The sequence below is a fragment of the Sarcophilus harrisii genome, chromosome 1 (assembly GCF_902635505.1).
Source record: "Sarcophilus harrisii chromosome 1, mSarHar1.11, whole genome shotgun sequence".
Taxonomy (NCBI): domain Eukaryota; kingdom Metazoa; phylum Chordata; class Mammalia; order Dasyuromorphia; family Dasyuridae; genus Sarcophilus; species Sarcophilus harrisii.
Genome location: NC_045426.1, coordinates 55,912,997 through 55,934,953, shown reverse-complemented (window position 1 = coordinate 55,934,953; position 21,957 = coordinate 55,912,997). Strand labels below are relative to the sequence as shown.

At 35.9% G+C, this 21,957-nt stretch overlaps 1 protein-coding gene across 1 annotated transcript in view; it reads right to left on the bottom strand.

Moving 5' to 3' along the window:
• UROC1 (urocanate hydratase 1) overlaps positions 1 to 21,957 on the bottom strand; it is a 54,627-nt gene that overhangs the window by 7,374 nt on the left and 25,296 nt on the right. The window contains 5 exon segments of the mRNA XM_031955870.1: positions 2,714 to 2,795; positions 7,469 to 7,568; positions 10,617 to 10,715; positions 18,303 to 18,373; positions 20,102 to 20,223. Of these exon segments, the coding sequence (XP_031811730.1) occupies positions 2,714 to 2,795; positions 7,469 to 7,568; positions 10,617 to 10,715; positions 18,303 to 18,373; positions 20,102 to 20,223 (474 nt within the window).

Genomic DNA, 21,957 nt, shown 5'->3' with positions numbered 1-21,957 from the left:
TATGACTCAAAGATTCCAGTACCAGCATAAAATAAAAAAAAAAAGGTCAAAGAAAGGGAAAAGACCTATAGTGTGTGGGTGGGTGGGTGGGTGGGTGGGTGTGGGTGGGTGTGAGTTTGTTTGGTATGAAAAGGCAGATTTCAAGATAGCTTGGATATCTGTAGAAAGAGGAAGAGCTCATGACCAAACAAGGAATTGAGAGGATTACAAAAGATAAAACTGGTCATTTTAATGACATAAGATTAAAAGGGGTTTGCATAAATAAATCCAACATGTCTCCAAAACTAAAAGGAAAATAGTATACTGGGCCAAATCTTTCTCACATAATTTCTCCAATAAAAGTCTCATTTCCAAGATATATGACTAACAGTATCACATGCATAAGACTAAGAGCCATTCCCCGAGTGACAAATGGTCTAAAGATATGAGCAGGCAGTTCTCAAAGAAAGAAATCAAGACCACCTATAGCCATATGGAAAAAAAAAATGGTCCAGATCACTAACAATTTGAGAAATGCAAATGAAAGTAATTATGAGATTCCTTCTCATACTTGGGAAAGATAGCAAAAAAAAAAAAAAAAAAAAAAAAATTGTACATGTTGGAGGGGCAGGGGGAATACAGACATAATGCTATGCTGTTGGACCTATGGGTCCAGCTCTTCTGAAAAGCAATTGGTATTATGCACAAAACATTACTGAACTGCATGTTCAGCTTTATCTATCGATATCACTACTAGACTTATACTCAAAGAGATCAAAGAAAAAGAACGCTCATAGGTATAAAAACATTTAGAGCATCTCTTTTCATTATAGCCCCAAATGGAAATAAGGGAATACTCACCACTGGGGAATGGCTAAAGAAATCATGATTTATAAATGTAATGGAATATTATTGTTCTATAAGAAATGCTGAAATGGACAGTTGCAGAAGAGACCTCTGTCAAATGGTACAGAGTAAAGTGAACAAAATGAAAAAAAATAATACATAACATCAGTATTATATTGATATTCACATATCAATATTGTAAAACAACAATTTTGGAACTTACAAACTCTGCTTCATCAGACTGTCAATCATGATCTAAGACTACTGATAAAAAAGGCTAATATCCACCTATGATGGAGAAATAATGGCTTTAATATGCAAAAGAAGAAATGCATTCTTTGTATGTAAATGATGTGGGAATGTTTTTCTTGATGGGATACAGGGATTCTATGTTTCTTTATTTTCCTTTAGAAAAGGAAGGTGGGAGGGAGAAAAAAAATGAATGCTTGAAAATTGAAAATTTTTAAAAAGATGGCCCAGGTAGACAGTTGGATGGAATGTGAATCATCTTCTTATCTGTTTATCCCCACATCTAGTGGAGTAGATGAATTGGTATTCGCTCACCAAACTTTAGCCCTCTGAGGAGAGTTTCAAATCAGAGTTTTTCAAATAATCAGGAGACCTAAACAATAATGTCTGTTACTCTGGTGGTTCAGGTAGGGAAAAGCAGGGCAATGCATTCGACCTTTTTATTAATTTCTTTTGTAAATTCATCTCGTTCTGACTATTCATTTGTAAACTCCTTGAGGCTAAGAATTCTGTGGTATTTGCAGCCCTTACATAATATCTCATTATAGTAAGTTGCCTTTTTTTTTTTCTGGAGGCAATTGGGATTAAGTGATTTGCCCAGGGTCACATAGCCAGGAAGTGTTAAGTATTTAAACTAGATTTGAACTCTGGTCCTCCAGACTTCAGGGCTGGTGCGTTATCCATTATGCCACCTAGCTACTCCTTGTAGTAAGCTTTTAAAATTATTTACTAAATTTCATTTAGGTATCTGGGAAATATGGCTTTGAAATGACTCTGCCCTTCTGATTGACAAAAAGATGAGTTTATCCTGCTAAAGAATAATTCATAAAAACACAATTATACCTTTCCCTCCTTATCTGGTTTTGCTGTTTCTCTTTTAAAGGTAAAACTTTGAGTAAATCCAAATACTTGCAAACTATTTTTAGCCACAAGAGGGAAAGAACCTTGTCATTGAGAACACTGTGAGGGAGGCCACCTACTAAAAGCTTTTTATAAAATGGTTGGGGAGAGGTTTCTCCCCATTCTTTCCCAGCATTCTCTCAGTAATGGCCATGTCCCCTTCCCTCTCCCCCCCACCCCTGGCCATGGGGATGATAGAATCTTAAGACCTTGGAAATCACTCAGCCAAATTTTCCTTTACTTCTCTCCCTCCTTTACAAATGAAGCCCATATTTACCCAACATAATGTTGACATAGCTAAGACCAGAGTCAACTAGTCATGATCCCAGCTGCCTATCATGTTTTCCTTCCTTTATACTAGATTATCACATCACATGCCCTCTGCCTCTTGCTCCCCAGAACTTTTAGAAATATTCATTGTCAACATAGCAAAGAAATTATGTCTTGAGGCTTAGGGAATGGGATGTCATAGAAGGTCAAAAACATAGAGCAGAAATGTCCCCATTTTCTATCTGAGAATATAGAAGCCTGAAAAGGTAAAATAACTTGTCCAAGTTCACACAGATTAATTAGTAACAGAGTTAGGGCTAAATTAGGATGTCTGGATTCCTGGTGCAGCAGCTTTTCTATTACACCATTCTGCTTGACTGAGTAAACCAGAAACTAAGGGCAGCCCCCAACAAAGTTTGAACTCTGTTATGAAAAACCGATTACACTTTCTTCTCCCAGAACTTCTTACCATCCAACTCCACCTCCATTGTGTAAAGCCACCCAGGTGGCACCTCGGAAGGCATCTCCCACGAAGTTCTGCACCGCCATGTCTAGGGAGAAAGAGAGCTCCAGGTCCTATGATGTTTTTCCATAAAAAGGAACCCCAACATAGCCATGTCTTTTCCAATGGATAGAATAATGATAGAAATAAATAGTTCTCCATTTATTATGAGTCTGTTTAGAACTGGGTCTGGGAAGGTGAATGAACTACTAGGCAAATGAATGGTCCTTAATCATATTAAATACTTTACATTTATATAATGCTACAAACTTTCAAAATAAATTTTTTTCTAGAGCAATTGGGGTTAAGTGACATGTCCAGGGTCACACAGCTAGAAAGTATTAAGTGTCTGAGGCCAGATTTGAACTCAGGGTTTCCTGACTTCCAGGTTGGTAGTCTATCCACTGCACCATCTAGCTGCCCCAATTTCAAAATATCTTTAAAGGCAATAACAACATGGTTCTCAATTCAATCCAATTCAAATTGATGAGCAATTACCAAGTACCTAGTTTATGTCACGCATTGTACTATATACTAGGGATACAACAGCAGCATGACTAATATGGAACTATGATTCCCATGACTTTTCATATAGAATTAGTATACTCAAAGTGTAGAGAAGGGGCAGGATGGAGAAAGAGAATTTAGAACTCAAAATCTTGAAAATGAAAGTTAAAAATATTTTTAAATGTAATTGGAAAATATCAACAAAATAAAATGCATTAATTTTTAAGTAAAAAAATTAATAACAATGACATGTGATATTTCCTACCTTAACTAATTATTCTTGCTAGCTAGGTGCTACTTGTGACTTTAATCCCATCCTTTCCTATCTCTTTTAGAAGCTTGCCCTACGCTATAATTAAACCCTCTCTCTAACTTTCAAGCTCTCCCTATCTGCTTACAGACAGGACCCATGTTTCTTCACTTAATCCTGCCATCTCCCCAATGCATGGTTATGTCCCTCCTTTGACTCTGTCCATATTTTCTTCTTTTGCCCTCATTCATCCCTTGATTCATTTTGATCTTGCCTCCAACCTATCTCTCTTTTGAAATTACTTACTCCAAAATTAACTAAGGTCCTTTAAATGCCATATGCCTAATATATTTTCTTTTCTCTCAGCCTCTTTGCAGCCTTTGATAATCATCCACTTTCTGCCCTATGATATATTCTCTTTATTTGGTTTTTATGATATTGCCATCTCCTAGTTTTTGTATCCTTTTCAGTTTCCTCTGCTGGGTCATCATTCATATTTCTCCTTTTATGTATAGGTGTGTTCCAAAGTTTTAAGTCTTTTTTTTTATCTATACTCCCAGTAATATTTATCAACTCCTGTGCTTTCAACAGTAAGTTCTATGCCAATGATTCTTAGATCAATTTAGGGTATCTGAAGAGAAAAGCAAAAGTATCATAAATCTTATTAATACTGAAAGTGGCAACTATTTTAAAAATCCTTTTCCCTTTCCCTCATCCTACATATAATTTGCTGGGTTTTTTTTTTTTAAACCAATTATGCCTCTATAATGTCTCTACCATCTGTCCTCTTTCTTACTACTTCCAAATTTACTTCATCTCCTCTTGTCTGCACTATTATAATATCACAACAGCTTGCTAATTAGATTCACTTTTTCCGATGTTACCCCTCACTAATCCATAACCCATATAGCTGCCAAATAGTCTTTCTATCCCATTAGTCTGACCATATTTCTCATATGCTTGAGAAGCTTGGCTCTATATTTTGTCTAAACTAAAATGGTATTAAAGTCCTTCATAACCTCTCAAAGTCCTTCATGACCCCAGCCTCTCTTTCCAGACTTCCCCTTCAAGCATTCTAAATTCCAGACAAACAAATCTACTTTCTGTACCCGGAGCCTAGCTTTCTGCTTTCTGTGCCCTTCACTGGATAATTTGCCCATCACATATGGAACATGTTCCCTTCTCAATTTTGTTTTTTAAACTCCCTAAATTCTTTCATGAGCTTGGGTCCCACCTCCATAGGGAAATCATTCATGATTGCCCTGGTTGTTAGTACTAGATTCATCTCAAATGATCATTCATTTACTCATCTGCTTACTTGTGTAACAGTCTTTCTGGAAACACTTAAACAGGCTGACTTGTTATTAATAGCCAAGTGGGGGAAAATGTTCCAAATCGCTAATAATTTGAGAAATGCGGGTTAAATTATCTCTAAGCTTCCATGTTATGCTCACCATATTGGAATAGGTGGCAAAAAAGGGAAAATGAATGTTGCCTTCTGAGAGAAACTAGGTTGCTAAGATGAAACTATCACAGGATCAGAACTGGAAGTCAGAGATCTCTGCAGCAGTGAGTTTTTAAATCACTCTGAAGAGAATGAGTGGTAACAGCAGCAATGGCAGAAAGCGGAAGACTTTTTCTGGGGCACTGACTCTAAGCCATAGAGCGGTTGGAGCTTTTTCCTTTACCTGGCTTATGGCTAAGATAATAAAGCCCAACAAGGAGAAACTGAATTATGCCCACTTATTAGAAAAACTACTGGAACAATAGTGAATTTATTCTACAGCTTCTCCCTTCTTTTTACTGATGCATGCAACTGGTAGTATGGTTCATTCCTAAGAGTTTCTCTGCTAATTTTTAATTTTACTTATTGGTCATTTGTATTTTTAAACACTGACTTTCTAGTAAAGAGAAAATAGTTTTAACTATCTTGAGTTGTGTTTTTTTTTTCTCCACAGAATATGATATGGCTGTTGAGGAAGGAGGAGAGAAAACCTGTAAATAATTAATTACATCAAGTTGAACTGGTTGGAAAAATTCCCTCTCTTGTCTGGTGATCAAAAGAATATCCTAGGGACTCAGAGTTCTATGAATTTTACTAATGATCTGTATATTTATACTTTCTAACTATGCAGAAAAGAGAAACCATATGGACTTGGAACCTTTATTCTAGTATTTTTTTTAAGCAACTCTCTTGAGCAAGTTATTTATCTCCCAGATGACAGGTTAGTTTATGCCTTTTAGGTTTTCTCCAACCCCAGAAGTGAGAGAGGGGAAGAATAGAGGCAATGACCTCCTAGAAAGGTTGTCCTGAGCCAGAACAAAGGGTGGGGAAAAGTGACAGGAATGGTCTAGTAAAATCAGACTACCTTCCACAATGGCATATGCTAGACAATCCTTGATTGGATACCCCTTCCCTAATTAGAATGGGAGGTTCTTGAGAGCAGAGACTATTTTGATGTTGTATCCTTAATAGATAATACAGTGCCTTGTACACAGTGGGCACTTAATAAATGCTTATTGGATTTAATCAAACTGTTTCAATAGAATTCATGTATCCATTCAAAGGAATTCATGTAGGAAAAATTTTGCATTCAAAATTCAAAATCTGCCTAAAGTCAGAGCTGTATGCATCCTATCTTAATTATATCTTTGCCCATGGTCACACAGATAGTAAATGCTGGAGTTGGGATTTGAACCCAGATCTCCCCATTTTCACTCAGTAGCTTTAATTCTGCCACGTCATGAAGAGATCTGGCTGTTCAATGTAACGTATTAGTGTACTTAATAACTAATTGATGTAACTAATAACTAATAACTAACTTCCCTGAGGACAGAACGGTGGTACCATAGTGCACAGGAAATGTTAGGCCTAGAATCAGGAATATTCATCTTCCTGAATTAAAATCCTGTCCCAGACATTTACTAGCTGTATGACCCTGAATGAGTCATTAACCCTGTTTTCTTTAGTTTCCCTTCTGTAAAATGATCCAGAGAAGGAAATAACTATTTCAATATTTTTGCCAAGAAATCCCCAAGTGATGTTATGAAGAGTCAGACAGAACTGAATACTGAACAACAACAAAATAGTTATTTTGGGAAGTTTCCCAAAGGAATGAATTTGAATGTGCTGATATTCATTTGAATAAATATCATTTCATTTTTATATTTGTATTTCCATTGTTTAGCACAGTGCATAGCACATAGTAGGCTTAATAAGTGCTTGTTTACTGATTGGTGAGTATTTTTGTATAAAAATTAGTCTTGTTCTAGGCAATATTTTATACCTTTATCATTCAGAAATAATTTTTCAGTCAATAACTCAATTTATCTCCTATTCAAATGGCCAGTTTGCCCCATACCCATTGTGCTCTATTAATACAACTTTATTGATAGATATGGTTGTCCTCCTACCAAAGAGTAAGATCATAAGAATTTTTGAAAATGTCATTTGATAACGTTTTGGTCATGTATACTTATTGTGTATCTAAGTTATATTTTAATATATTTAACATCTACTGGTCATCCTGCCATCTAGGGGAGGGGGTGGGGGGGTAAGAGGTGAAAAATTGGAACAAGAGGTTTGGCAATTGTTAATGCTGTAAAGTTACCCATGTATATATCCTGTAAATAAAAGGCTATTAAATAAATTAAAAAAAAAAAAAGAAAGAAAATGTCATTTGACTAATTTTTTTCATGTCCTTATAATAATTTGATCCTTTTGACCAGGTAAATAACATGGCTCATTTAACCTTTTTTTCACAGGGCTCTTCAATACACATTTTTAGATATTGTTTTAAAATACAAACTATAGTATTTCATGCTGTTGATTCTTCCTGAATGTCTTTTCCTTAAACCATCCAAACCCTGCCCATCTCTTAAGATTCAAATCAAATCCTCCTTCCTCCTGACTACTTTATTCATCTCAGAGCTTTTTCTCTCAGAACCTTCATCATCCCTCTCACCTGCACAAAAAGCAGATCCATCATAAATGTTGGATGTTTCTCTGAAGGGACTGTCTGTCCCACTGACATCATGATGGTCTCGGCTGAGGACCACAGGAGCCTAGGTATTCAAGCAAAAACACTCAGCAAAGCCTTCTGATAGGTACAAATCAAAAGTCGATGAACAACGGTTTTTACAAAAAGAAAATACACTGTCAATAATCACATAAAATGCTCTAGATCTGTAATAATAATAGAAAATGCAAATTAAAACAATTATGATATTTTACTTCACTCCTAATATAGTAAAAAAAAAATTAAAATAATCAAAATTAGAGCTGTTGAGGGAAGACAGACACAGTGATACATTATTGATGGAACTGTGGATTGATCCAACTAGTTTGAAAACAATTTGCAATTATGCAAGAAAAGTCATTAACTTAGCAAAATACCTTTTGACCTAGTGATCTCACTAGTGGACATATACCTCAAGGAGATCAAAGACAGAAAGAAAGGCTATGTATATAAAAAAATTCATAGGTTTTTTTACATGATAGCAAAAAACTGGAAGCAAAGTCAATACCCATCATTTGGTAATGAACAAATTGTAGTCTATAAATGTAATGGAATGTTATTGTACCACAAGAAAGGACAAATAGGAGAAACAAAACTATAGAAAGGTTTATATAAACTGATGCAGAGTGAAGAAGGATGAACCAAGAAAACAATAGCTATAATGTTTATAATAATTAAATGAAAACAATTTTAAAATAGCATTTGATCTCAGATTAAGTGCAATGACCATAGGCCATAAAGAAGAGATAATGCAACAAATTCCCTTCTCTTAGTGGACAGATGGGAAGATGCTATATACATAGTTAATATTGTGATCAATTTGGCTAAATTTCTTCTCTGTCACAAAGGAGGTTTGTTTTAGAATGGAATCTATGAGGAACAAGAAAAAGAAACATTTTTATTAAGCACTTATAATGTGACAGACATTGTGCTAAATGGTTAAGATGTGGCAGGAGTTAACTGTCATTTTTTTAAAAAGATATATATATATATACATATATATATGTAAATCTATATCTATGGATATATCTATAGCCATATCTTTTTATCTATATTTATAGATATGTCAGCAAAGTAAGTTAGATGAAATTGAAGGCTGGCTAATAGATTAGAAACCATAAGGTATTTCTTTCCCTGGAGAAGGTAAAGATATACTAAGTTAGCTGAATGAAGATAAACCTTTGATGGCTAAGAGTTAAAGACCAGAACATCCTCTAAGAGTTTGTCTATCCTGTAAGACTTTAGGATTGTAAAAACCATTACATTGAATTCCCAATCCCTATATTTATGCCCACCTGCATTTTTGATTTCCTTCACAAGCTAATTGTACAATATTTCAGAGTCTGATTCTTTTTGTACAGCAAAATAACGTTTTGGTCATGTATACTTATTGTGTATCTAATTTATATTTTAATGTACTTAACATCTACTGGTCATCCTGCCATCTGGGGGAGGGGGTGGGGGGTAAGAGGTGAAAAATTGGAACAAGAGGTTTGGCAATTGTTAATGCTGTAAAGTTACCCATGCATATATCCTGTAAATAAAAGGCTATTAAATTTAAAAAAAAAGACTTTAGGATTGTAAATATTCTGTGTAAATATTTATATTATAGCCCAAAATTAGAGCAACCAATTTTCTCTAGCTAATTTCTACCTTTAATTAGGGTTTCTGTCAGAGTTGGTTGATTCTTGGTTTTATTGAACTGATTTCTTTTCTTTTCTTTTTAAAAAATATTCTTTGTTACAAAGAATGGCTCTTTAATTCATAGAGGAGAAGACACGTGCTCAGAAATCAAGATGATTGTAAAAACAAATGATGAATTCAACTTTTAAAAAATTAACAAAATAGGGGCAGCTAGATGGCACAATGGATGGAGCACCAGCCCTGAAATCAGGAAGACCTGAGTTCAAATCTGATTTCAGGCACTTAACACTTCCTAGCTATGTGCGCTAGTCATTTAACCCCAATTGCTTCAGCATAAAGCAAATATATATATATTACCAAAATAGCTAAAATGTATTTCAGTCTGCAAGTCTGTCAGACAATCTGGGTATTTTAACAATAGTTAGATATTTGACATGATAATTATAGAAATGTAAAAATAAACAAATAAAAATTTATGAAGTAAAAAAGTCATAGAGATGCTGAAGAAAATGACTCTTTTAGGAAGGACTTCCAAATATAATTATTTTGAACCTAAGAAAAACAGTAAAAATGTATAAACCATCAAATCCATCTAATGCCAATGATTTGAAATATTATCATCAGCTATTTAATAAGACATATAAGACAAAGGTTAAACAGAGTCAAAAAGCATCCTATTCATGAAAAGAATTGGATACACACACACACGTGTGTGTGTGTATGTGTGTGTGTGTGTGTGTGTGTGTAAAATTTATGTTGGACCAACTGTGTTTCTGGACATGGATCGTGAAGCATGTTACCCATGTCATAACAGAGAGGATGGGCACAGAGCATTGAGTGATATCCATTTTTTGGACATGATCACCTTGTAGATTTGTTTTGTTTGGTTATGCTCATTTATTACAAGGTTTTTCCCTTTTTCTAGCTTTCTCTAGCCTCTCAAAAAGAAAGCCATGAAAACTGTTTTCAAATACCCAGAAGGGAGTCAGGAGGACTCCAGTCCTCAAACACTTACTAGTGACATTAGTCAAGTCACTTAATCCCAATTGCCTCCTAAAAAAAGGAAGAAAAACAAAAAGAAAAAAAATGTACAGAGGAGAACAGAAAGAAATTCAGAAGGAAGCACAGCTAAACAGGATAGTTTTGAAAATAATGTGTAGAATTCAGTATATATTTCTTTAAAAAAGCAAATTATCCCAAATTGAGATTCACAGTTTCATACAGAATCCTGTTTTGCTTTTCTGCAGTGTGTATGGAAATGTTCTTTTTGCGGGGGAGAGTATTTCAGTTCAGGATAAAAAATAAGTAAAATAAATTGTGCACAATTGATTCAGGCAGCATGTACATTCGGTACATAAAGGTATCAATTACTGGTTCTCTGGGAAAGGCCAGGACCTCAGAATTCTCCTGTTTCCCTGTCATCATCCTTTCATGATGAATTTCACCTCACCTTAATCTTTCCTTGAGCGATGCCTTGATTAATAGCCACAGCAATAGCCACACGACCCTTCTGATCAGAGTATAGAATCCGTGCCTGGGAACCTACCACCTAAAAGATAAGAAGAACAAGTCAGTCAGGATGGATGGCCAGACCATTTGCAGTGGAATCACACATATCATTGAAATTCATTGACGAGTCCTTAAATTTTGCAAAACAAAGAACTTTTCTCCAGGAAGGTTAAGGCATCTTTTGTAAACATAATTCCATTCTCAGTTATAAAATCCCAAAGGGGAGGAAAGGATATAGTGATGATGGAGAGGGACAGAAATGTTGTTTCTCTTCATTTGTAAATGGTAAAATTATGTCATGGATATATCTGGGGCATCCATTCAGTACCTACTGGATATTGTTTTATAATGTTAATTATCTTTTTATGCATTTCTGTTTTATGAAAGGCAGCATGACATAGTGGTTAGAGAGAACCAAGAAGATCCAGGTTCAAGTCTCACTAAGAATACATAAAGGCTGTGTAGCCTTGGACAAATCACTTGGCCCTTCAGCATTTTTGAGAACTCTTATGAGAATATAAATTGAAGAGAAATTGATGCCCTGAATTGGACGAAAGAGTTTGCTTATCCAGAAGTTCCCTATATCAGTGAAATTATTTGATCAGTCATTATACCAATCCTTATGCAAAGATTTGTTTTTAATTTGGAAAAAAATGGGGCAAGCCTTTTAAAAAAAACATATCTATATACCACCACAGTGTCTAGTGCTAAGAATCAGGCATGAATTTTGCACCCAGTAGAATTGGGATGGCAATCCTGCATTTATTTTCCTACATCTATTTTAAACTCACAGACTTAAAATCTCAGAGGTGGAAGGGATGTCAGTCCATCTAGTTCCAGTAATACCTGAATAATAATCCTCTCTGTAACATTATACAACAAGTGCTCATTCAGATCTCTGAAAGAGTTCTAGTGAGAGAGCCCTCATCACCTTTCTAGGATACCTTTTCTGTTTTTGGATACTCCTCATGTTTGAAAAGTTGTTTTTTTGTTTTGTTTTTTTTTACCTTTATATCAAGCCTAATGCTATTTTTCTATATCCTCTACTCATTACTTTTTGTCCTTGTTCCTATAACCCAAAAGAATCAGTCAAATCCTGCTTCTGTACAACATCTTTTGAAATATTTCAAGACAGCTGTCACATCATCTCTAAATCTTTCCCCCTCCATCCTTGCTTTCTTTAATCCAGGAGTCATTTGTTTGTTTGAAAGCATGTAACTCATTTGATCCTCACAGAATAAGTAGCTCCAAAGAATATGCCAATAATCTGGCAGGTAGATACTATGAATTTCTCCATTTCATAAATGAGGAAAGAGAGGTAACAAATTAAACGACTTGTTCAGGTTTACACATTTTGTAAGTGTGTGGGATTTGAACTCAGGTTTTTGACTTTATACCATGGACTCTATTCACCACACCATATAGCTGCCTGTTAAGGGTTCCTAATTTTAATTTTAATCTTAATGTGTTATAGACTCCTTTGATTTGGTGACCCATTTCTGTGGACCCATAATTTTAATAATTTTTTAATAATTTTAATTATTCACAATAATTTTAAATGCAAAAATAAAATAAATAGGATTATGAAGAATTCAAACTTTATTAAAATATTTAAAAAACCCAAAAAACAAATTCACAGCCCCACATCAAGAAGTCTTCTGATATAATCTGCTTATGCCCTAGTCATACCTCCTTTTCCTACTTATTATCTTCTCCTTTCTGCCCAAGCCCTTCTGTGGGATAGCTCTCCCCACTCCCCTTAATAGCCAGAATTTCCTAATCCAGACTAGAAATGTCTAATTTCCTGGCTGATTGTTGTCATCTTACCAAAGACTTCAGGTATGGGAAACCTATCAGACCCAGCTGAGGAGAACCCTTTCTTCCCTACAAATATCTAAGTGCCTTAATCCTGAGCTCTGAGAAGCCTGTCTTCGAACTTCCCTGAAACATGGACTCCAGAATTCCCAAGAAAATTTAGTGTGACCACGTGTCAAGTCCTGGGAGTAGCCTCGCTAAAGACAATTGTGGACACCTTCTTCCTGCCATGGTCTAAAAACTGCAGCATCTAAGGATCCCTAGGGATGTCCTTGATTCATTTAACCTTCTCTAACCCTTTCCCGATCCAGCTTTGGAGGTGTCAGTGCTGGCCCAGCTGTGAGAGCTTGAATTAGTTGTCTCCAATTAAGCCATTCAATTTCCCTTTAGATGGCAGACAAAAAGAGCTATTGCTTTTAACATTGATTGGTATATTTCTATTCTTCTATTCTATTGGTATATTTCCATTTCTTCTGCAAAGCTCTTTTGATCCAGTAATGGATTTTTAATAATACCATTAGCTTTTAGAGTTAACCTTAGCACAGTGAAAACTCATAGGGAGCTTTCCTTAAAATCATCTGATCTCTCTTATTTCTTTCATATGAATAAACATATTCTAGACATGTTTCCTATGTTACATACTTGAAAAAATGATTTTTTTGGAACCCAAATATAGGGCTTTTATATTGAAATCTATGTGATTTCATCTCTTGTTAGTTTTGGCCCATCATTCCAGTCTGTTTAGATCTTTGTGGATCCTGACCTTCTGACTCATCCAATGTGTGTCCTATCCTTTCCAGATTTTTGTCACCTCCAGATTCTGTAAGTATTTCTCACTGCCTTCATCCAAGACCTTAATAAAAATACAAAACAGCATAAGACCAATGATAGATTCCTGCTGCAGTCTCTAACTGACTCCTCCAAGTCCCTCTAAGGGACTCCCTCTAAGCTGATTCTTTGGGGATAACAATGCAGGCAGTTCATTAGGTACTTAAGCGGTTAATAAACCGCTAACCCAGGGCTTCTTAAACTATTTTTTATTCGTGACTCCTTTTCGCTGGAGGAATCTTTACATGACTCTGGGTATATACGTATATAAAATATATATATACAATTCAAACATTTGCGGATAATAAACCATAATTTAGTGATTCAGTTGAAAAACCCCATATGGGGTCATAAACCGTAGTTAAGAAGTTGAGTTCTAATTCACATGACTATCTTTTTTCCCCATGAGGCAATTGGAGTTAAGTGACTTGCCCAGGGTCACACAGCTAGGAAGTGTTAAGTGTCTGAGATCAAATTTGAATTCAGGTCCTCCTGACTTCTGGGCTGGTGCTCTATCCACTGCACCACCTAGCTGCCCATCTGACCATCTTTTAAACAAGATTAAAATAAGAGATTTTGCCAAATGCTTTGTTTAAAGTCTAGGTAAAATGAAATTCTGGGAAGATGGGGGAGTTGGCAAATTTCAGGTTCTCCTGATTTCCCCCACAAACAGGACAAATTTGCACCTCAGGACAAACTGGTGAAAATCAAGAAGACTTGGGGTAGAACAGGGGTTCTCCCGATACAACCCCAGAAGATCTGAAGAAATACCTGGACATTAACCTGTCTGAAGTGCAGACACTGCTGGGCTAGTTCTGCAGAAAACCCAAGCCCTGGGGCTAACTGGGTGTGGCTGGAGTCTCAGAAGGAACCACAGAGACTTTCACTTCCAGGACTGGTTGTCAAGTCAGGATTGAAGTCTAGGAAGACTGAGTGAACCCTGTGTGTTGCTGAGACATGGCTCTGGGTGAAAAGAAACCAGCATCCAGTGAGTGCCAGAGGGAGTGGGGTAGGGACACTTGCAGAATGGTGGAGCTCTTGGTTTGGCGTTCCTGGTCAAAATGGAGAGCTGAGAGGAAGACTGAGGCACCATCCCCCCCCCACTCCACCATTAGAGATGCTTACACTAATACCTATTATTAAAAACAAACAAACAAAAAAGAATGGGCAAAAAGAACCCCAGCATTGAAACATATTATGGGAACAGGGAAGACTGGGGTTCATCTTCGAAAGAGGACATGTTAGTTAAAAAAGAAATCTTCTACCCCAAAGAGTAACATGAAATAGCTCTCTGCCCAGAGAGAATTTATAGAACTTAAAATCAAATAAGAGACATTGAGGAAAAACTAAAATAAAATGAAATAAAAAAAAAAAACATCCAAGAAAACAAGATTATGAAAAAAAAAAGTTAAAACTAGAACTAGAAAAGGTCTCAAAAATGAACATAATTCTATGAAAATTAGAATTTTCATAGTGACAGTGAAACTAAGAGACATCAAGAAATAACACAATGTTATAAAGCATGAAAAAATAGAACAGAATGTCAAACATAAGAAAAATGGCAGATCTGGAGAACAGATCAAAAAGAGAAAATATAAAAGTAATTGGACTGCCTGAAAGTTGTGATGAAAAAGAGGACCTTGACACAATAATGCAGGAAATAATCCAAGAAGATTATCTTGGAGTGATAAAACATGAGGGTACAGTAGAAATATAAAAATCTACCAATCACCACCTCAATGAGAAACACACAAGGATATTATTACCAAATTTCAAAATCCCCAGATCAAAGAGAAAATTTTGCAAGAAACAAGAAAAAAAATATATATCAGAGGTATAATTGGATTTGTACAAAACTTAGCAGCAGCTACAATAAAAGACCACAGATTCTGGGATTATATCTACCAGCAATCAAAAGAACTAGGCCTGTGGCCAAAAATATTATATCCAGCAAAATTATGCATAATTTTGAATGAGAAGAAATGGACCTTCAATGAACTTGTAGATTTTCAGGACTTTCTATCAATCAAACACAAACATTGACAGAAAATTTAACATATAAAAGCCAATATCAAATATCAATTTAAAGGAACTGAACATGGACAAGTTGTTCATGTTTTTGTTTTTGTTTTTTTAACATGGGAAATGTAAACTATATGTTTAAGATCACATCCGCAATAGGGTAACTCAAAAAAAAAAAAAAAAGATTGGCAGACTTAAGGTAAAAATAGTAATCGTGTTATACAAATGAGGTGCAGAGGACTCAGAGGCATTAGAAGGCAGGGGAGGGGAGGGAAGGATGGCTCATAGTTCTGAAAATCTATTCACATTGGGAATGGGTTCAATAGGTAATACTGTATATATATATATCATGAAGGGTGTATAGTACCCTCCAAAATCTATAAAGAAATAAGTGGGGAGTGATGTGCAGATGGGAAAGCAAAGGTGAGGGAAGAAGACAAGGGAGGGATCCCTGGGTGGAAGGAGGTTAAGTAATAATAGCAAGTTATGGAGCAGAATTTAACAAGTCAGCATAGATAGGAAAAATGTGTGTGTATGTGTGTGTGTGTGTGTGTGTGTGTGTGTGTATGTGTGTGTGTGTGTTCCTTTCATTTCAAAGATTATTCTACTTGGGAGAGAAAACAGAAGCAAGAAGCAAATTTTAATGTTGTTTTTCCCCCTTTCTCTTGTCATTCATTATCATTGTCTGGTCCACCCCAAGTAGCTGTCCTATCCAGCTTTAAATCAATGATCTTTTATGTGATCTTTTTTTTTTTTTCTTTATGTGACCTTTTTTTGTTTCTCCCCTCTCCTCTTTCCCCTCCTTTAAACAACAAAATTCTTTCGATGTCCTGAGCATTCACTGTAAATCAAATTTCATTTTAAGTTTTGGTACTTCTGGTACTGCCCTTCCAGAGCCATGTCATGTTTTCATATTCATTCTTCATTACCTGTCTTTGGCTTCAGCTTTGAGCCATGTCTTAGAAAATAAAAACTGATGGATGGATTCCTTATACATCTATGCTAATTTCCCCATTTCTTCTTCATTGGAATTGTCTTGATTGGAGTCTATAGGATTGTATCTTGTAGTTTCCTGTCCCTCTTGGACTGATTTTCTCTGTACAATTTTTGGCCATGGACTCCTACCTGTGTCTTCTCTGAATGTGAATCATATTATACTTTGCTACCATCCAAGGAGCATATCCAGCTACATTTGTCTGTTTTTTTTTCATCTTCTATAATGAATCCTTACAGGGAATGGTTAATTATTCTCCAAGGTTCCCTTTGCTTCATCAAGAACTAGCTAGTCCTTGTTGAAAAGTCCACATTAGCATTTCCCTTTGTTGCTTACTCTACCTTTTAAGGATGAAATCACCAGGGCAAACTAATAACTTATTAGCTGTTCTGCTTCTGGTGAATAAACTTCCAGCAGATGTCTCCCAACTTTCATCTTTCCATGATTAATCATCTTTCCACACCAGGCTATTGATTTGTTTTCTGAGCAATCTCATATGTTTCCTCCTATCCAGGTGGTCATTAAGAGATGCCTAAAATAATATCATTCCTGCTTCTCTCCTTCTTGATCACCATCCAAATATTCTATGCTTTGCCTCTCTAGCTTGATTCCTGGATTTCATCACATGAATGACTGCATCTTCTTAACATATGTGGCACTATTCTCCTGTCCCTTTAAGTTGAATGTACTGTGATCCTGGGCAAGTCACTTAACCTTTGTTGCCTCAGTTTCCTCACCTGTTAAATGAGCTAGAGAAGGAAATGGCAAACCATTGCATTGTCTTTGCCAAGAAAATCCTAAATAGCATCACAAAGAATCAGACACAACTGAAAAATGATCGGACATCACCACCAACAAAAATGTACTTTCATAACTATGTTCAGACACAAATCCCACCCCAATAAGTCTCAGTGATATTGATTAGTTTCCTTTCGTTGTGATTTCTGCTCCATCTTGTCTATTACCTGTACTTATGTATTCATCATAAGTATTTAAAAGAATATGTTTTATTGCTGGCTTATTTACTGCATTTTTTACCTGGGTATTCTGAACATCTAACTGCTTTTATTCTTTTTACTATAGTAACTACTGTTATCTAATGACTAAGTAGATAGAAATAAAGCTAGATTTGTTGCTTGTTTTTCTCTCCCCTTCTCTTTTCAGAAAGTCTTCTTGATCAAATTTGGAATGCTCCAAGCAAAAATATTTTTAACCAGTCTTCATTAGGTAACCTTTATCCCTAGCCAAAAGCTCTTTATTTCTATATTTTAAGATATGATCTAGAAATTCAGATTCTATTCTCAGCACAATCTTCTTTATAGAATAGCTTTTTATTTTTCCAAATACAGGAAAAGATAGCTTTCAACATTCACTTTTGCAAAAGCAATCCAATATAAGTTAAATGTGTCAGCATCATCCTCTTAACCAACTGCTTACCTCCCTAATTTGACTTTCCCTTCCAAATCTCCTTTTTATTTGCATCAGTGAGGAAACTACTCTTAGGGTCTTCAGCTTCTTGCTTAAAATTAAATAATGCTTTTTGAATCTGATTGCCCTCTAAGCTTCCTTAAGAACTACAGCCCCAGGGGCAGCTAGGTGGCACAGTGGATAGAGTACCAGCCCTGAAGTCAGGAGGACCCGAGTTCAAATATGATCTTTAATAAAACTTTAATAAACTGAGTCCCTATCCCAAAGATAGTGGGACGAAAGAGAGGGAAGATGGCTTATTAGAATCATCTTGCATCAGGAACCTACCTATTGCTAGGACCCAAAATAGGACTCATATCCATTCATCTTTGAGGGTGACCACTTGTGAGAGATGTTATAGAGCATCTGGTTGCCTCTGACAATCCTTTCAATTGAATTTCTGGGATTCTGTCAGTACAGTTTAACATACTGTTTGCCAGTGTAACTGGCCATGTTTGCTCCCCTTAGATTACCATCATTCCCCCCCCACAATCTACTTACTAGCTTGTGTTTCCCAGCTTCTCGGATCCAGCGGATATTATCAGCATATTGTTGCTTCACAGAGTCTTTCACTAAAACAAAAAAGAAAGAAATGGGAACATCATGAAGAATGTAGGGGTCTGTTTTGTCCTTATTTGCTTCAGTTGGGCTGCTGGGAGGTTTAGTGGATAAAGTGCTGGTTTTGAAATAAGAAAGATCTTAATTCAAATCTTGCCTCAGATACTTAACAGTATGACCGTGGGCAAGTTGCTTAAATTCTGTTTGCTATCTTAATAACAGGATTGTTGTGAAGGTCAAATGAAATACCACATGCCCAGCACTTTTCAAACCTTTAAAAAAGCACCACTTAAGTGCTAGGGCAGCTAGGTGGTTTTTTGGATAGAGTACCAAGCCTGGAATCAGAAAAACCTGAGTTCCAATTCAGTCTAGACACTTACTATCCTTGGATAAATCACTTAACCCTTTTTGTCTTAGTTCATTCATCTGTAAAATGAGCTGGAAAAGGAACTGGCAAATCATTCATGTATCTTTGCCTATATATGAGTGTATGTGTCATGAAGAGTTGAAAACCATTGAACAACATAAATTCTAGCTTTTAAGAAAATTCCTTAAAAATAAAATGTTATTAAAAAAACCTGCTTATTTTTGTTTCTCCGGATCTTTATTGTCCCTTCTATTTGTTCATTAGATATGTCCTAGACCCAGAACTTGCCTATTCTTCTCTATCCCTAACCCAAGTTCTATGAAAGTCGCTTATGGTTATTTATGCCTCTTCCTTGCTTCCAAAGTTCTTGTTGTAAGGATCAAAGAGATCATATTTGTAAAGCACTTAGTAGGTGCTTAATAAATGCTAATTCCCTCTTCCCTTAATTCCATTTCACTGGAGATGATGACTCCCACTTCTAAGAACAGTGGCCTGGGAATTAAAAGAATTAAAAAAAAAAAAATTAAGGCTGAAAGAACTTATTTGATCCAACCCACAAGATTTCAAAAGGGGAATACAGTGAGCAGGGAGGTGAGACAGAGATAGACTATGTCTCCCCACTTTGCAAATGGGACACCTGTCACGTAAACTACTTCAGTTTTACTTTTCTCTTGTGCAAAATGAAGGGATGGTTTTGAGGATCTTTTCAGCCTTCCCACCTCCAACATGAATATGTTCAAGGACTACTCCCAGCTCTGACATCCTATGTTCTTGGGTCCCTTTCAGCTTTGATATTTCAGGCATTTCTAAGGCAGAATTCTGATCACCCCAACTGCTGGTATGATCCCTGTATATACATCCATACATGATCTCCTTTGATGGACTACAGACTCCTTCAGAATCAGGACTGATTCATTTTTGTCTTTATATCATCAGTGCCTGGTACATAATAGGTATTTAATAAATGCTTGGTGATTGATTAGGGTCTCTTTCAGCCCTGGTATTCTACACTCTAAGTTAGCCTTCTTTTTTTGTATTTTTCTTTTCTTTTTAAAAATAATAATAGCTTTTCCTCCCCCCAAATACATGCCAAGATAATTTTCAACATTGATCTTTGCAAAACCTCGTATTCCAAATTTTTCTCCCTCCCTCTTTTCCTCCTCCCCTAGACAGCAAGCAATCCAATAGAAGTTAAACCCTTCCATTTCTAACATTTTACTTTCTTGAGGCCGTTCTCATTTCTGATATTCGATGGACATTCTAACATCCTATTTTCTAAGATCTCTTCTAGCTCTGAAATTCTATGAATCAATTATTCTATTTTATAATACGAGGGACAGAAGTTGATTGCCTTCAATTACTACAGTGGAATTACCTCCATGTTTGATAGCTTCCTCCAGAACGGATGTAGCCAGCAGGTCTGTGGTCACTAGGTCCTGGGGGTCCCCGGATGTACAAACCCAGCGAAAAGGTCCAAATCCCAGAGAAAATATGTCCCTGGGAAATGCAAAATGCTTCACTTGGGAGGCATACTTCACGTTCCTGCCTTATTTGTCCTGACCTTTGGCAGGGCTCTCCTTTCATTAGCCAAAGCACAAAGAATCCAAAGCATTCCCAACAAATTAATCTGAGCAGAAAGAGCTCTGAGTGCTTATTTGAAAATTCTCAAAAATGTTTGCACCCAGAAAAATAGCAAAAACAAAACCAAACCCACAAGCACAGAAGCCACAGTGCAACACAGTAGCTGTCTGGCAAGGTGAGGAAAGCTTCCCAAGGAAGCATTTTGAAACGAGTTAAAAACAAAACAAAGCAAAACTGAATTTGGACCAAGAACTCCTGATTTTGAATTTCCATTTTGTGCGACTATGAACAATTTTCTTTCCCTCTCTAGATTTCAGTGTTCTCGTCCATAAAATGAGAAAGCTACATAAGCCCTCTGAATAGTATGGTCCACTGGTTCTAAGCCCCAAAATATCTGAGACAGGAAAATAAAAAATCTGTCTGAAGGATGTGATTTTTAGCTATCACAGTTAGAACCCAATAGAGGGAAAAGCAACTGGGATTGGAAATAAGGAAAAATAATTCCCTGTCTTGCCATGGTATGACCTTGACAAAGTCATAAATTCTCTAATTTCTAGTTCCTTTCTCCAAATAATTAGAATAATAATATATGGCTGATCTGAGATTGTAGATAAACTTTGAAAGCCATAAAGTGGTATATAGATGCAAGGGTTTATAATTTGTATTCTCCATTATCATTTCTACCAATTTTCAGACAATATGTATTTACTTCATCTACCTTGGGGAGGGTATGGGAAGGGAAGTGGGAACATATTTTACCCCTAAAACAAGAAGGGTGGCAATCAGAGTTAGTAATAGGTTGACTATATATGTGTATACATGCATATACACACAATATATATACATATATACATACTATATGTGTGTAATATATACATGTACATATATGTTATATATGTACATACAAATATATATATGTTCTAAATAATTCTTTTTTGTTGTTTTTGTTTTTGCCTTTTCTCACTTCTCTGTCTGCCTGGAGTCCTCTTTCTTTTTACATCTTTTATGTCATGGTGGACTAGTTCTCCAAAGACCAGCCTCGAGTTCTGATTTGGTCATTAACAAGATGTATGAGTTCAGAAAAGTTCATCTGATTTCTGAACTGTTTCTTTCTCTGTTCAGTGAAGTGAGATTATTATTAGATTCCTCCCAACCCAAAATTCTATGATTTTTCCATCATCCTGTCTTTGTTATATGAACACTTTCCATTATCATCCAAATTTAGCTTTAATAAAGCCTTGTGAATATTTTATTAATGAATATTTATTGAAAAAGCTTTCAGATAGGCTTATCCAATATTTTCTCTTCCAAATTTTGCTGGCAGAGTAATCTTTTTGAATTGTTTTATACTTCCCTTACTCAAAAATCTCCAACAACTCCCCACTCTCCAAAGGATAAAGTCCAAACTCCTTATCCTGACTTTTAAGGCCATCCTAATCCTCTTTTTTCAAATTTATTAAATTCTAATTCCCCAGATGAACTTGAACCAGGTTTCATTGATTACTAAACATTCTGTAGTCATCCCCTTTTAAGTGCTTAGCAATACACAGTGGGTAGTTAGGGAGTAGTCATTAATTACTAGGCTCCCCAAATCAGGTGCCATGCCTTAAAGAGCAGATTCCTTCTAGGCATTACATAGAAATGGATGTA